The sequence below is a fragment of the Micropterus dolomieu genome, linkage group LG08 (genome assembly GCF_021292245.1).
Source record: "Micropterus dolomieu isolate WLL.071019.BEF.003 ecotype Adirondacks linkage group LG08, ASM2129224v1, whole genome shotgun sequence".
In the NCBI taxonomy this organism is placed as follows: Eukaryota; Metazoa; Chordata; class Actinopteri; order Centrarchiformes; family Centrarchidae; genus Micropterus; species Micropterus dolomieu.
In genome coordinates this window covers 5,784,501-5,800,266 of record NC_060157.1, presented here as the reverse complement: position 1 = coordinate 5,800,266, position 15,766 = coordinate 5,784,501, and the positions used below count along the sequence as shown (strand labels likewise).

Sequence of the window (15,766 nt, the reverse complement as noted above, 5' to 3'; positions counted from 1 at the left end):
ACCTATGCCCCTGTTATCTCTGCTGAGAAGGCTTACCATGAGCAGCTCTCAGTGGCTGAGATCACCAACGCCTGCTTCGAGCCAGCCAATCAGATGGTAAAATGTGACCCTCGCCACGGCAAGTACATGGCTTGCTGCCTGCTGTTCCGTGGTGATGTGGTGCCCAAAGATGTGAATGCTGCCATTGCCACAATCAAGACCAAGCGCACCATCCAGTTTGTGGACTGGTGCCCCACTGGTTTCAAGGTTGGCATCAACTACCAGCCACCCACTGTAGTTCCTGGTGGAGACCTGGCCAAGGTCCAGAGGGCTGTGTGCATGCTGAGCAACACCACTGCTATTGCAGAGGCCTGGGCTCGACTTGACCACAAGTTTGATCTGATGTACGCTAAGCGTGCCTTTGTTCACTGGTATGTGGGTGAGGGTATGGAGGAGGGAGAGTTCTCTGAGGCCAGAGAGGACATGGCAGCCCTGGAGAAGGATTATGAGGAGGTTGGAGTCGACTCCATTGAGGGTGAGGGAGAGGAGGAGGGAGAGGAGTATTAAAAAGGACATAAAGGCACCAGTTAAATAGGAAACAATTGATTGCAATGTGTTCTTGAATGCATTACAAACGGAAATGTTTGTCGTATCAATTACCAGTTTGGCTGTCCACAATAAAACTCCTGTGACATGAATTTGTTTGTCTGTTATTAACTCTACCTAAAATGTGTATTGAGCTATCCCATGTAATAAAGTTGTAAACTTATAACACCAAGCACTTAAACATTTCCTCATTAAGTTACGCAGCATATTTATACAGAGGGGGAAATCATACTTGGTAAAGTTAGCACCTGATTTATGCAGGGTATAAGTTTCATAAAAATGTACGGTAATGTCTTAACTCTTATTCTGAAGCTCTATAATATTAGCTTTCCATGCATGGCTCAGAAACCATAACATGACCTGTAAGAATTGTGTGTTAGTGTGTGACTCCCATAAGCCTGCGATCAACAGAGGAAATCTGTTTGGTTACTAATTTTAGTCCAGCATCAAGAATATTTGGGGGATGGTCTTCGGTCAGTGAGTCAATCTTATCAACATCAGTAATGTAGCAGCTTTATTAATAACTACCAAAAGTGTCATGAATCACAGTAAAATAAGACTTCACAACTGTTTTGAAGACAGTTTATTGGAAAACTTTCAAATTCAGTTTTGTCCAAATTAAAACACGCACTTTACAACCAAACTTGCTTCAAATATGAACAAAAGATGACTGTGTCTAAGGTAAAATTTGAGGAAAGTCTTTATGGAAAACCTAAATAATACACATTCGTGAATTTGTCATTTAGAAAATATGTTTTTAAAAAAAGTATAAAAAGACATCCCAGGTGCCTATAACAAATCAGAAGTTGCTTGGTTTTGTATTTGGTTGTGCAAGGCTGGTGATGGTTCACACCGGCCTGTCCTGCAGCAGAGGACAGTTGTCCACAGTTCCCCTTCTGTTCAGAAGACTCCAAAACATTGAGGCTCCAGAGCAGGTGTGAGGCCGGCTGGGATGCGGGCCTGCAGACACAACCATGTCTTCCTTCAGAGGATGGTAGGATTTAAAGCGCCTGGTGAGTAAAGCACAGTCCAGACAGGCCGTTAAAATTACATGTGCAATCCATGCTATTTTCAACAAAATCCAGTGAAAAGATCAAAAATGTGTTACAATACTTCCCTAATTTATCTGTGGCTCACAGACCAGACCATTCATTCTCACAGAAGATGTAAATCTTAAAAATATACATACTTTAATTTGTAAACCTGAATTGTTTTTTTTAGCTTATTGACGAAACTGACATATTATTGACATTTTAAGTGAATACAGTGAACTTGTTAGTAAACAGTTGCTTCTTATGACATCAAGCAGACACAGAGCAACGTTATCATTCATTTGGAGTCGTGATTCACTCTCCTTTTAGCTCTGTGTTTGATCTCTACCAACTCCTGAAGGAAATATGTGGCTCTTTAGCTGCTAAATGCTCCACAGTGTTCACCAGCTAGTGCGTTCAGACTGCAGGCCAAAGTGACCCAAATCTGATTATTTTGCTCATATGTGACTCAGATCAGACTTTTTCAGTGTGAACAGCCCAAGTGACATCGTGGCCAGTTTACTCTGGCGTCTGATATGGGCCACGTTTAAAAAAAATAACGTGAACAGTCAAAACATCAAAAAGTAAGATCTAGGCAATACATCAGAATTGAGCATTAAGGCATGCAGAGTGAACGTAGCCTTAGTGTGTCATTTAGTACTGAGCAGGTAGCGTACAGTCGGTTTTTAGAGCTTTTCCTCTGAAAGCAGCTGTCTGCTACGACCTAAAACCAAAATATCAAAGTAGAATCAAAAAACAATGGATCTGAAATGTGCTGAAAATCTCTGCAGAGTTGGGTGATAACTTTCTGTGGGTTCCTAAATATGAGTGATCACTTAACACAAGGTAATTTGATCCATTGTTATTATAAAAGATTGATTGTAGCCTCAAACAGTTGGGCATTGTAATTTTTAGCAAATGTTTCAGCAGCAGGACAGTGTATGTGGGACTCAAAATAAACTAAAATGCCTGTATTTTTAATAGTTTTTGGACAACAATGGATTTATGTGGGACAGATCAGTAGCTATATTGGGCATTGGCTGCACATGAACTACTTATTATTAATTCATCGTTGGATTGGGTTTTCTCATTGGACTTGTTTATAGTATGCCAAATGTAGGATATCACCAAACATATCCCTTAAAGAAAGTAAATGAGATTATGTAAAAATTATTAGGAATACAAAATTGACATCCACAAGGAAAGTAATTTCTTACTTGTATGAATATGCCACTATTCCTGCTGCTACAACGAGTACCAGGACACCCAACACCATGGCAATTGTGCCAGGAGAAGACAGACCTGAACCTGAAACAAGGATCGCAGAGTCAGTAAGTAGGATAAAGCAGAACTGTATTGTATTGTTGAATCAAACAATCTCCTTTGTGGACTCTTGCACAGTGTTTATGTTGCATACCGATGTCGACATTAACTTTGGTACTGGTGGCAGCTAAACTGACGTCGTTGGCCATGGACACATTGATGCAGTAGACCCCAGAGTCATTGAAGAAGTGACGCAACACCAGCTGGCACTCTTTGGAGGGCTCCACCATGTTGCACATCGTGTGAATCGGCTTCAAGCACTCTGCATCCAGAATCACACTGCACACCTCTTTTGGAAGGCTGGAGACAAGAAAAAAACAACAACATGCTTTTAAATGAAACAACATTATTTGGATTGGACTGGATTATTGGATAAAAGTGAAGAAGCATTCACCTTCCCTGGCAGGTAACAGTTATATCCAAAACATTTTTGTTTATTTCAGGTGTTGCCATCACAGCATTTTCCATTTGTACTATCTCTACTTTTTCAATGCCCTCTGGAAACAAAGACAAGAGAGACAGACAATAAAAAAAAGGTTTTCATTTTACATCTTGATGAACGTCGCACTAATGAAAGGTAACTCACCAAACACTTCAATGCCAGTGCAGAAGGAGCCATAACGATATATCACACAGTCGTCATCTGAGGGTTTATCTTCAGCAGCCCTCTTAGCAACTACAACCACTGTAGCTTGGCCTGTCAGTGTCACTGTTTTCTTTGCACCTGGAGAGAATAAACAGCAGCAGAGAGTTAATTCACTGATCATTATTGACACAGTGTAATATTGTTAATAATTATTAATTAATTATGCCTGTTAGGATTATTACAATGGTGTGATAGCTTAACATAGTGTATAGAATGTGTGGTGCAAAAAGACATTTTCCTGTGTTTACTGAATGCACCTCCTTTAACCAATGTTGGTAGTAGTGTGTATTACATATACTCAGGTACTATGCATTTGCAAAAATTTAAGGTACTTGGATTTTACTTAGTATTTCCATTTTATGCAACTTTATACTTCCACTCCGGTACATTTCAGAGGAAAATATTGTACCTTTTACTACACTACATTTATCTGACAGCTTTAGGTACTTTTCTGATTACAATTTTCCATCCCCTTTCCTGTCCAGTGAAAATCAAGTGTGTGTTATGGGTCGTCACAAAAAGCTCATGAAAAGTTTAAACTTTTAAGAAGTAAGTGGTTTTCACAGGACAGAGATGCTACAAACATATGATGATCTTTTAGAATATGATGCACTGCTGTAGATTCAACTACGCAACAATAAATAAAGTAGTTAAATTAGCTCAACCTTAATAGCAGTAGTAATATTAATCCAGAAATATCATATACAATACAATAATAAAACACTGACAGGGACATTTTACTGCACAATGAGTACTTTTACCTTTCAAACAACCTATACATACATACTAAGTATGTTTTAAATATAGGACTTTAACTTGTAGTGGAGTATTTTCATAGTGTGGTATTAGTATGTTTACTTAAGTATTGTCATGCATAATGTCTCCTGTAAATAATGTCGCCAGAAGCTCCTTTTTATTCTGCGGTAAAGCCTTACACCAAATATCATATTTAAGTAGCTATGGGTTTTCTTACTTTAACATGTGTGGGTTTGCTTGGTAGATTCATAGATAAATCAAATGAAGTAAGCAAATTTGAGCCAGCAGCTCTCAGTCAGCATGCAAATCAGAATTCAAACGATGAAGCACAAAACAGCAATTCATTTTAAAGTCAACTTGTTCTGCTTGTTTCACACAAAGGCAGAGCTTCTTATTAGATTTACATCACATTTGCATTCAATCTGGTTCATCTGGCAGATGGTCAGCTGGTATAAACTCAGTATTTTGCACTTCAGCAGGACATGTTGCTGTTGCACATATTACTGTACCTCTGATGGGGACTGAACAAGTGATCTTCTGGTAAAATCATACTCAAATTATGTACAAGCAACTATTCTACATATCTTACCTGCCACAAGTCTGCTCCGTGCCTCACTGTCAGCTGGCAGGTCATTGTTGTTGAGGGAGGGAGTCTTGGCCACTCTGGTTGCTTCCTGGGCCGGCTGATTGGTAGAGGCAGTGGAGGCCTCGTCCTCAGTGTTGTCCTCCTCTGTGTCCGAAGGAACCATGTTGACATTCAAAGCAGCAGTTGCCTTGGTGGAAACCAGTAAGGGGAAAGCAGACGCCAATGCAGCAGCTTTCACTACACACAGAGAAGATTGTTGAGTTAGGTCTGTGCTTGTATGTGGAGCTGAGGTAAAATATATGGGGACAGAATATAGCAAATGTTAATATATTTTTTAGCTTCTAAAGGTTCAGTGTGTACGTTTTAGTGGCATCAAGTGGTGAGGGTTGCGAATTGCAACCGATGGCTCAGTCACCGCTCACCCCTTCATTTCCAAGTGCATAGCAGAAGCTGTGGTGGCCGAGCGCTCTGTCGGCTCTTGTGCTAAATAATACATGTAAAATACTACTCTTCTGATTCTAATAAACCAGACAAGTACTACTACTACTACTTCTTCTTCCTTCTTCTTTGTATGCATTCTACTCTGTAGAGCAGTTTGTCTGTTGGGGCTACTGTAGAAACATGGTGACTTCCATGTAAGGGGACCCGTGGTGTTTGTAGATAGAAATGGCTCTTTCTAAGGTAATAAAAAACGGTTCATTATGTAAGATCTTCATAAACCACTGAAAACATGGTGATGTATATTATATTGAAGTTCTGCCAATAGATCCTCTTAAATATTACACACTGGACCTTTAAGGAATAGTTTTTAGGAAATAAGCTTATTTGCTTTCTTTGCCAAAAGTTAGATGAGAAGATCATTACCACTCTCATATCTGTCTGTTCAATATGAAGCTGCAGCCAGCAGCCAGTTAGCTTAGCTTAGCATAAAAACAGGGGTGGCTCTATCCAAGGGTAACATATGTGACTACCTACTAAAGCTCACTAATTAACATGTTATATCTAATTAGTTTAATCTGTATGAAAACCCTAGTGTAAAAATGATAAATGATAAAAATATGTTGTGGTGGTATGGGGGGTTATGTGCCTCATGGCCTTGTGGTGACGATAACTTCAGGAAGTCACAGCAACATCATTTTTATACTTTGGGTTTGGACCGAATAAACAGATTTATATATAAAGATATAGTGTATCATTTTATATGTGTTGGTATGATTTTTTGTTATCTTTTCACAGAGCCAGGCCAGCTGGCCTCTGTTTGCCCCTGTTTCCAGTCTTTATGCTAAGCTAGACTTGGTGTAGCTTTATATTTAACAGAGAGGTGTGAGAGTAGTATAGACCTTCTCATCTAACTAAGCAAGATAGCAAATTAGACTAAGCATATTCAGCTATTCCTTTGACTCAACCACTGCCAGAAATGGTGTTTATCTAACTGCGTATGAACTAGTTTCTACTGATGACTCTTCCTCTTTCTCAACACAGTTTTTTTGGATAAATTGTCACAATTTTTGAGATGCTTTCAAAAGTTAAATGAGAGGATCGATACCTCTTATGTGTGTAAAGTATGAAACTGAAGCAAACAGCTAACCTGGCTCTGTACTTAAGCCACTTAGTACTATTGAGCTAAATTTTAATGTTAGCATGCTAACACTGTGACAATGGCAATGCAGGTAAATTGTTTGCCATATTCACTATTTAGTGTGTTAAAGTTGTGGTTTTACAGAAGGTTAAGTGCTGCAGCATCTGTTGCTTACCTGTGGTGCCCTGATCAGCAGGTGGCCCTGGGGCCTTGGTTGGGGTATCAGATGGTGGGTCACAGGCCTTATCTGGGATGACCGCCTGGATCACCACCTGAGGCTTGAATGAGCCAGAGTTGACGTAAGTGTGAGTGACAGTCAACTCTCTGGATATGAGGGCTCCACTTTCATCCCCAAAGTCCCAGTTGAAGGTGATGTCTGCGTTGCTGAGGTACTCGCTGGGGTCATGGAGGGTGATGGAGAAGGCGATTGCCCTGTTCTGGACGAAGCGCATGTCCCCAGCCATGATGTCGTTCACTTGGTCCAGGGAGACGGCGAAGGGGATTTGATCTAAGTAGAACACCAAATGGTCAAGTTAACAAAAGTACAAGCTTATATTACCATGATAAGTACCCAAACGTATTGAGACATTGAGAGGAAAGTGTGTTGCACTTTTATCTAAGTCTGGGAAATGGTCCAAGAAAATATTTATTACACTGGGATTTGGGTTTTTTAACAAGTGAAACACTTTTTATACAGTCCCTAACGCACCAGTGATGGAGAACTGAGTAGAGGCATATCCCAGAGGAATGAACTTCTCCTTGCTACGGTAGTGGTAGATAACGATGTCCATGGTGTAGGAACCCAGTGGGATGTCATCTGTACTGATGGTCAGGGAGGAGGAGGAGTCGTCTGCCACCTGCCAGTACTGACCTGCCAAATGAGCATCCAAAGCCTGGTGAGTACATGAGATGTGCTTTGCTGCCTCTTCACTATGAATAATTATAAATTATTTAAAACACTCAAGTTCTTACATAAGTTCTTCACTTCTTAAAATGATCCCTTTGGGATATAATATCATTGAAGCCTTGTGCCTCTAAACATGCAAATTCTGAATACCAAAATCAGAGATCAAAGATTGCTTGCTTTAAAGTGTAGCGCAAAAGAAGTGACATAATCTGATCATATGATAAGGCTCATACATCTATCCAGTGTCAAATTTCAGGTCATGGCACGTGCCATAGGAAACTCTGTGACCCTTTGAAAGGAGATTATATGAGGTATTTAGTAAGAAACAAAAGCTCCTCTCACCCCAGGTCTTCCAGACAAACACATAGCCCGGCTTCTTGTCCTTCTGAACTGGTGTTCCATCAGGAAAAACAGCTTCCCAGTCTGTGTTCTGAGTTGGGTATACTGGCTCAGACTCACGGTATTTTGTTCCTGTAGCAGGGGCGAGAGTGTTGTGACAGTTAGACACTGACAAAGAAATTTAAACAAGACTAAGAGTCTATAGCCATACTAGCGGCTGTTTGAGTCTAAGACACAGACCTGATGGTGGCACTAGAGGAAAAGTCAAGAGATCATCAAACTCCTTAGGTTTTATCCTTTTGGCAACATGAATATCTGAACCTTATTCTATGCCAATCCATCCAATATTTGCTGAGATATCTCAGTGAGGACTAAAGTGGTGAACAAAGGACATTGCCATTTCAACCATCGTGGCTAAAGATACATTAAAGTGTGTATTGTGCAGGGTGTGTGCACAGCTTTTCACCACAGTGTTTGTGTTTTTGTGGGTGTTTGTGTGGGTGTGTGTGCACATTGCTTTACCATTGAGTATGCAGTCTTCAGCCCAAACAACTTCTCCATTAGGCTGCACCTTTTGGTTGTGTGGGAACTCCAAATCAATTGTAAAGGTAACTTTGGCTCCGGTCAGAGTTGGTGAATCATTCCCTACATTGAAAGTCACTCTTCCACCTGGATGAAAAAGACAAGAAAACACTGAGCAGTGGACACAAAATATGCATCTCTGTGGGTCCTCCAAAGACGCTAAGGTGGTTTAACAAGACCATATAATCAAAACAGCCCATCACCAATACCACCTCATTTCCTGTGAGCTCTCTACTATCTAACAAAATATTTATTAAGGAATAAAGTATGGAAAGTAAGCATTTGAGAATCACAATGTATTATTACACCAACATTATTTCTAAACATGTACCTTTCCAGGAGTCTTTGTATCGTGGGTCTCCATCCTTCCATATTGGGTACATCTTATTGTTCCATGATGGATAGCGAGTGAAACGGTTTTTGGCCTCTGAATAGTCAAAAATAAATATATCATATTGAGAAAAAAGAATGTTAACATCTGTGCATTTTAACTTTCCAGGAAATAACAGTAATTTGGTACTGTTTAGACAGTGTTCAATTGGTACACTTGAAATTAATTATTTTTCATTAATTAATTCAACATTTTGAGAGTCTTTAAGTCACAGCGGATCAGCTGGACATGCAAAAATGTCTACAGCAAATTTTGCTTTAATTAGTACCAAACTACATGGTTCATTTCGAGAGACTTTTTGGAAATCGTTTAGAAATTACAGACCCCTTTAACTCAGTGGTTTTTGAACTGGGGGGTGGGTCCCCTGTGGGGACATAGAGCCACTCCAGGGGTGTGTGGATGACCAGGGGAGAAGAGTGGAACTAAGTTGAATGTATATGATTTATGAAAGGAAGTTTATTGATACTATCGTACTGATCTGAATAATTTATTTTTTGTCAATCGAATTCAACTTGTCTCCTTTTTAATTTGTTGTTCCCTCAATATTGTTAATGAGAAGAATTCAATCCGTGTACGTGAGGTGGGGGGACCTGAACTTGACTTGCCCTCATATGACAGAAAAAGTGCATTAAGCAAAGTGTTAGAAAATGACATGAATCCTTGTGCACAATTGATCAACTTTAATAAAAGCCTTTCAGTAACGTCTATTAATCACATTTACTGTTGCCCAAACTACATTTTAGGAATTAATACATTAATATAATTTATATATGTATGCATATATATATGTTTATATCATAACTAGATAAATGTGACTGAAGGTGCCCACCAAAGCCAAATGAGGGTGTTTAATTGCCAGTATAACTCTCTCATCCCTCCAATCCTTCTCATGTGATTATCAGCTGAGTGTGTGCAAGCGCGTGTGCTCTATTTCATCACACATTTACAACATAACAGGGCTGAATTTGGATTAAACATAACGGCAGACAACGCAGCAGGTAAATCAGACTTTTAAATGTAATTATGAATTCAGCTTGTGTTATTTGACCTTTTATTCACACCTTTTGTGGTTTAACTGTAAGATGTTTCCCTTCTGGCATGGCTGAACTTGATGCCAAATGAAAAGAGGATTGTAAAATGAAACTGAATGTAATCCCTGTAAATATTTTGAATGAACAGCTGACAAAAAGACTCACTGTGCATGTTTCTCTTTCCTTTAGATGATGTTATTATCTGTTCATATTCGCCAGAATGTTAAAGGATAGGTTCATATTTTTTCAAGTCTGTCTAAAAACAATACTCACATGCCCATGTTTACGTTAAAATCCTCACATTAACTTAAGCTACATTAACTTAAACTACATTTCACACATTAAGGAGACTGGATTTGTCCCCCATCACGTCACTCTAGGAAGAGATCCAAAACATGTGAACTTATCCTTTAACTTAGGAAAGGATTAAGATCAATAGTTTGTGCTTTGATGGTCACATTCTGTGCCATTTACATTCATGCATGGTTGAGTAAAGAGGTTGTGGGAAAAAACGTGAAACTGGATGTTGAACTAGACTCCGATCTTATGGATCAAAACATATTCAGTACTTAGACTGGATTTACTTCCATGTAAGGAACTAAAAAGTATGTTGTATGCCAATGAGATTAAAGTTGATTTGAGGAGACTCGATAGAGCAATTTTTGACTTATAAGTGCTTTAATGAAATGTAAAGGTTACCTTACTGAAAACAAACTAACAGAGCAATAGATAAAACACTAAACTGTGTGCCAATTTAGTGAAAATTGTCTTAAAATAAACAAATTTATGAAGGTTTTAGAATTATTAAATCTACACAGTGTAACACCATCATTACGAATCATGTTCAAAACTCTGTAATATTAAGTCACGTATGTTTGTCGTCTGTTTTTGTACAGTACATTTACAGTGTACTTAAGTAAAGATTTGAGGAACTTTCCACAAGTATTTCCATTTAATTTATACACAGATACTTCACAAAAAGGGGAAGAGATTTAATGTACTTTTACTCCACTATAGCTGAATATTTTACAAACAAAACATATGATCATCTAATAAAATATGATGCATAATGATGATATAATAAACTATCAAATAGCAAAAAGAGGTTAAAATTATCTCCATCTTGACCAGTATCAGTAATAATAATGCAATAATTTTACAGTAATTTTCCTGAATTATGAGTACTTTTACTTTTGATACACTAACTTAATTTCTGTAATAATACATTCATAGGTGACATTTTGAATGCAGCACTTTTACTTGTAATAGAGTATTTTAATATTGCTGTATTGCTGCTTTTACTTAAGTAAAGGAACATAACTCTACCTCCACCACTTATAGAACGGCTGGTAATTGTGATTATTGACGTTGTCCAGCTTTGAGTTTGTAAGACTGCCAGATATTCTACCTGAAAATAATAATAATTGAATTTTCTGTACTCACTTGCCACCGTGTGTGAAGCGGCTGCCAGCAACAGCAACAGAACAACAGACGTCTGCATTGTCAGTGCACCTCCTCTTCACGAAATATCCCTTTTGTGAGCACCAGGCAACAGAAAACAGGCTTTATAAACTCTCTGAGGTTTGACCTCATGTAGAGTATTAGTAGAAGAAACGCCTCCTTCCTCACGCAGACCTGCAGACAGCTCCTCCTCCAATTAAATTTTAGGGTCTCCTGGACTGATTGTGATTTTTGTATTTACAGTAAAAGCACGACTCTGGGATTACAGTCGTACATAAAGTAGAGCCAGTGCCGCATAATCACATAAGAAATGCAACAATTCCACAACTTTTTGCAAGCATGGCAAAAGACTGGATCACAAGACATGCTCGAGTGTGCACACACTGAATGAATGAAAGAAATAACTTTCACATAAAAGGTGAACCTCATTAAGCCAAGCTCAGTGAAATACATGTATATTTAGATATACTCAGCTGTGGAATTTAACTGGTAAATTTACTCAAGGCCCTAATACTTTCATTTTATACCCCTGCCCCTCTACATTTCAGTAAGCAAAACCTTGTAATGTTTATATTTCACAGCTGTAGTTAATTTGTAGATTAATTTACATACAAAAGTAAATCTAAGGCCATAAAATATGATGCATTATCATAGATTAAATTAGCCAACAGTGTATATAAAGTAGTTCCAATTAGCTCCATCTAAGCCAGTTAAAATATATAAATACTGCTTACACATTAATGCATCAGTTTTAACTATCTAATAATATAATATATGATCATCTGATAGTCACAGGGGCTTTTTTGTTTGCATTAACAAGTTAATTTTACTAATAATATTTCTGCACTTTTACCTAACATTTTCAATGCAGCATTATCTAGTATTATTAACATTATTAGTATTTCTGCTTAAATAAAGAGTAGGAATATGTCTTATTTTTCAATAACCTAGTGTAATTGTTCCTTTCTCATGCTTATTTGGCAATATTGCGAGTCCAGTATTATAAAACCAACAAAAAGTGTATACATTTAAGGAAAAAGAATATTACCTAAAGCTGCAAGCTGTGTTGGACCTGCCCTCATGTTGTGATCCAATCGTGTGTCCTGGGATGATACGTGTGCTATAAAAATTTATTGCATCTAAGTAAAACGTGGTGCAGGGGTTGTGTCGTTAAAGGGTCACTTTTTGTTGCCAGTAGGTGGCGCTTTGAATTTGAGTGATTATTGGCATATGGATGTCTTTTGGGCAAGAATGTTATCAAACCTGTAAAGTTTGGTACATATGTGAGCACACACTGAGATTATAACAACTTCATGTTTCATGGCGAATCATCAATGTTTGACGCCACGTCACGGACACGTTCTTTGATCAAACTTCAGAGATAGTACAAATTTTCATCATGAATGCCTTTAGACAGCACAGCAAAAATTTGAAGTCGATCGGATTAATTCTCTAGAAAGAGTTTGTTATTGTGGGGAATGCCAAAAATGACCATTAAATCCAAAATGGCTGTCTTCCTGTTGGGTTTAAGGCATTGCTCCATGAGGCTTTTTTGTAGGTCTGGACATGATATCTATGCCACAAACATTTTGTACGTTTCAGGGAAAGGTGGCCTCCGGGGCTGCTCTTTAGGGGGCGCGCCAATGCACGAAAACATGCCACGTCAATTTTCGTGGGACTTGAATTTTGTGTAAAGTTTTGTGAATTTTTGAGCATGTTTAGGCCGCCAAAAATGTGAGTCATTTACAGAAGAAAGAACACGAATAGCTTCAGTTTCAATAGGGTCCTTGCATGTTTATGCTCGGGCCCTTATCAGACTTTTTAAAGCTCAGTACAATACAACAGGGTCATATTTAGATCATGAGGGTTACAGTATCCTCCTTTTTGGCTCTTAGATGCCAATTCCACAAAGCATGTGCTCTCAAACACAATATGAATAGTCACCTAAATCTCTGCTAAAATCACCTGACCTATTTTGTGCTGCCCGTCTAATTATTCCTAATTACGCACGGATTTACTCCGAAATTCAATGTTTCTACTGTTGGTTATGTTCCGTCAAGTCCACATCATGGAAAAAGTAAGTTTCTTATATTATATAACTTATATTAGCTGAAAATGCACTATACTTGTCACTGTGATAAAACATAATGTATCAAACAAGGAGTTGTTCATTTCTGTGTCATTACAACAATAGGTCACACAGTCTGCTGAGAGAGGCTCTGGGAGGAATGCAATGCTAATGAGGATTACTGAAGCACTTGTGACTCTCTAAATTCATCCGGCTTTGTCCTTCTACCCGGAGAACTACAAACACACTTTGTTGAAAGATTTTTTTTTTTTTTGGTCTCCATATCATATGCCGAACTGTGACACCTTTTAAACCTCTTTTTAAACAATGACAGCATTCACAGCAAATCCTTTTCAAAACTGTTTCATCTGTCATTACGTCGAACACGAACCCTTTAACTCCCGTCAGGCCTCAACATGTACTTTAGATACACACCCATAACAGGAAAACATTGCAAGCATACTATAAAATATGTCACCTCAATACGGTAAAGACTGTGCTGCATCAGAATCAGATGAGAAAAAAAGCTAAAGTTAGAGTTAGAGTCTTGAACAGTTTGCCAGATATTCCAGCCAGGTTATAAATTATAGATCGGCATTTTGCAAAATAAGTTTATTCATTTTCTTGCTGAGAGTTTGATGAGATGATTGATACCACACTTGTATCTCTTCTGTTAAGTACTGATGATGATGAAGCTACAGCCAGTTAGCTTAGCTTAGCATAAAGACTGGAAACGGGGAAACAGCTAGTCTGGCTCTGTTTGAAAGAAACAAATGGCATAACAACAACTTCAGATGTTACCAAAGAGAAAGAAAGACATGAGACAAAACATTCAGCACACTGTACTGTTAGTTCAGAGTAGATTTAATGTAACTGAGCAATTTATTTTGGGATTTGCACCTTTAAAAATCTGCAAATGGAAGAAACATAAAGAGGTAACCAAACCAAATAAGTATAAGATATTTCAGAGCAATAACTGGCGAGCTAGCTGGTTGACTTGCTTGATGGGAGGAGGCTCAGGCTCAGAGGCGGAGTTGGAGGTGGGTAGCGGGATGAAGGGGTATCTATTATCTACACTGTCCCTTTATAAATAAACAATAAATTAATAAAAAACCTTTATCGCTCTACTGCAGTGGTTCCTATTGGCCTGATGACCCCTCAAAATGAAGCAATGTCTATTTGTTAAATACGACATTGACTGTGATTTTCAGATTGTTTATCTTAAATCATTTTTATAGGCCAGAGAAGGAGAACAATCGCAGTGTTTCATAAAAAAGCAACACAGAGCCAACTGGGCTAACCGTTTCCCCTGACCACTTATAGGCCTGAGGTTATTTTCCAAAATGTCAAACTATTTTCCTAAATGCTTGCTTTGTCCTTTTTGTCCTAAATTTCGGGACCCAGTCTTTGAACGCCTCAGAGGCTCCTCATCTAGTTGTTCTTATTTGTTTTCTGTGACTGCAGGACAGGAAATAAGTTTCAAAATCTGGAATGATAAGTCTGACAACTTTGCTTCTGTTTCACTTGCTTTTTGATTTTTAGAGAGCATATACACCAAAAAAGTAACTTTTGTTCACTTTTATTGACAAAACAGATGCAGTTCTTCACACACATTGTTACCCCCGCTTCCTCCCTTAGAGAGTGTACTCATACTTTAAATTTTAAATGCAGTGTAGGCTAAATATTTTGCACACTCCCTGCACTAACTGTAATTTAAATAACAGCCATGTTGTGCATATCCTTTATTATTCTTTTATCTTATCAACATCGTATTGCCAGTTTTGGATTTAATATTTATGATTACTTGACCTGCAGTAATTGCTCTACTTTTTTTGGTATTTTTCTACCTTGTATGTTTATTGTTAAGCACCAAAGCAAATTCCTTGAATGTGTAAACCTACTTCTGATTCGGGAGCCATCATCGGCCGGATTTCAAAAACGATGAGACTTCATATCGGGAAGAAATTGTTAGTCTTGTAGAGTGGTGCACAGAGAACAACCTACTGCTCAATGTCAGCAAAACCAAGAAGCTAATAGTTGCATTTAGAAAAAAGGAGATAAAGACACTCATGTCTACATCAGTGGAGCTGAGGTGGAGCAGGTGAACAGTTTCAGGTTCCTGGGAATCAGCTTCACAGAAAACCTGACACGCTGGTGGAGAAAGCTCAAAAACGCCTGTATTTCTTAAGAACGTTTAAGAAGGCTAAATTCCTGTGCCAAGTTCTCGTCAGCTTTTAAAGAGGAGCAATAGAAAGCATCCTGACTAGAAACACCACAAACTGGCTGTGTGATGTGCACGGCCCAGGGCTCTGCAGCGGGTGATTAAAACTGCTCCGTGAGGTGAGGTGCACACGCAGAGTGCAAAGGATATTAACCCCAGTCACAGCCTGATCACCCTGCTGCCTTCTGGGAAGAGAATGTGACAAACAAGCCTTGTACCTTGAAAACCCCGTTTATCGACAGCGCCTGCAGTTCGTCAGT

The 15,766-nt window shown here is 38.6% G+C and overlaps 2 protein-coding genes across 2 annotated transcripts in view; one reads left to right on the top strand and one right to left on the bottom strand.

Annotated features, from left to right (window-relative positions):
• Nucleotides 1–677, top strand: part of LOC123975799 (tubulin alpha-1B chain-like) — a 6,386-nt gene extending 5,709 nt beyond the window's left edge. The window contains exon 5 of the mRNA XM_046057556.1: nt 1–677. This exon is cut by the window's left edge and continues 552 nt beyond it. Coding sequence (XP_045913512.1) covers nt 1–546 — 546 coding nt within the window. The 3' untranslated portion in view covers nt 547–677.
• Nucleotides 678–1,344: 667 nt separating this feature from the next.
• On the bottom strand, nt 1,345–11,257 carry pmelb (premelanosome protein b). Its single transcript, XM_046057069.1, has 12 exons — nt 11,200–11,257; nt 8,666–8,761; nt 8,275–8,421; nt 7,756–7,884; nt 7,216–7,377; nt 6,682–7,014; nt 4,931–5,164; nt 3,526–3,663; nt 3,334–3,436; nt 3,034–3,239; nt 2,834–2,924; nt 1,345–1,595 (listed from the first exon to the last, which is right to left on the bottom strand). Exons 1-12 carry the CDS (start codon nt 11,255–11,257, stop codon nt 1,433–1,435), a joined length of 1,860 nt encoding a protein of 619 aa, XP_045913025.1. The 3' UTR covers nt 1,345–1,432.
• Nucleotides 11,258–15,766: the final 4,509 nt, after the last annotated feature.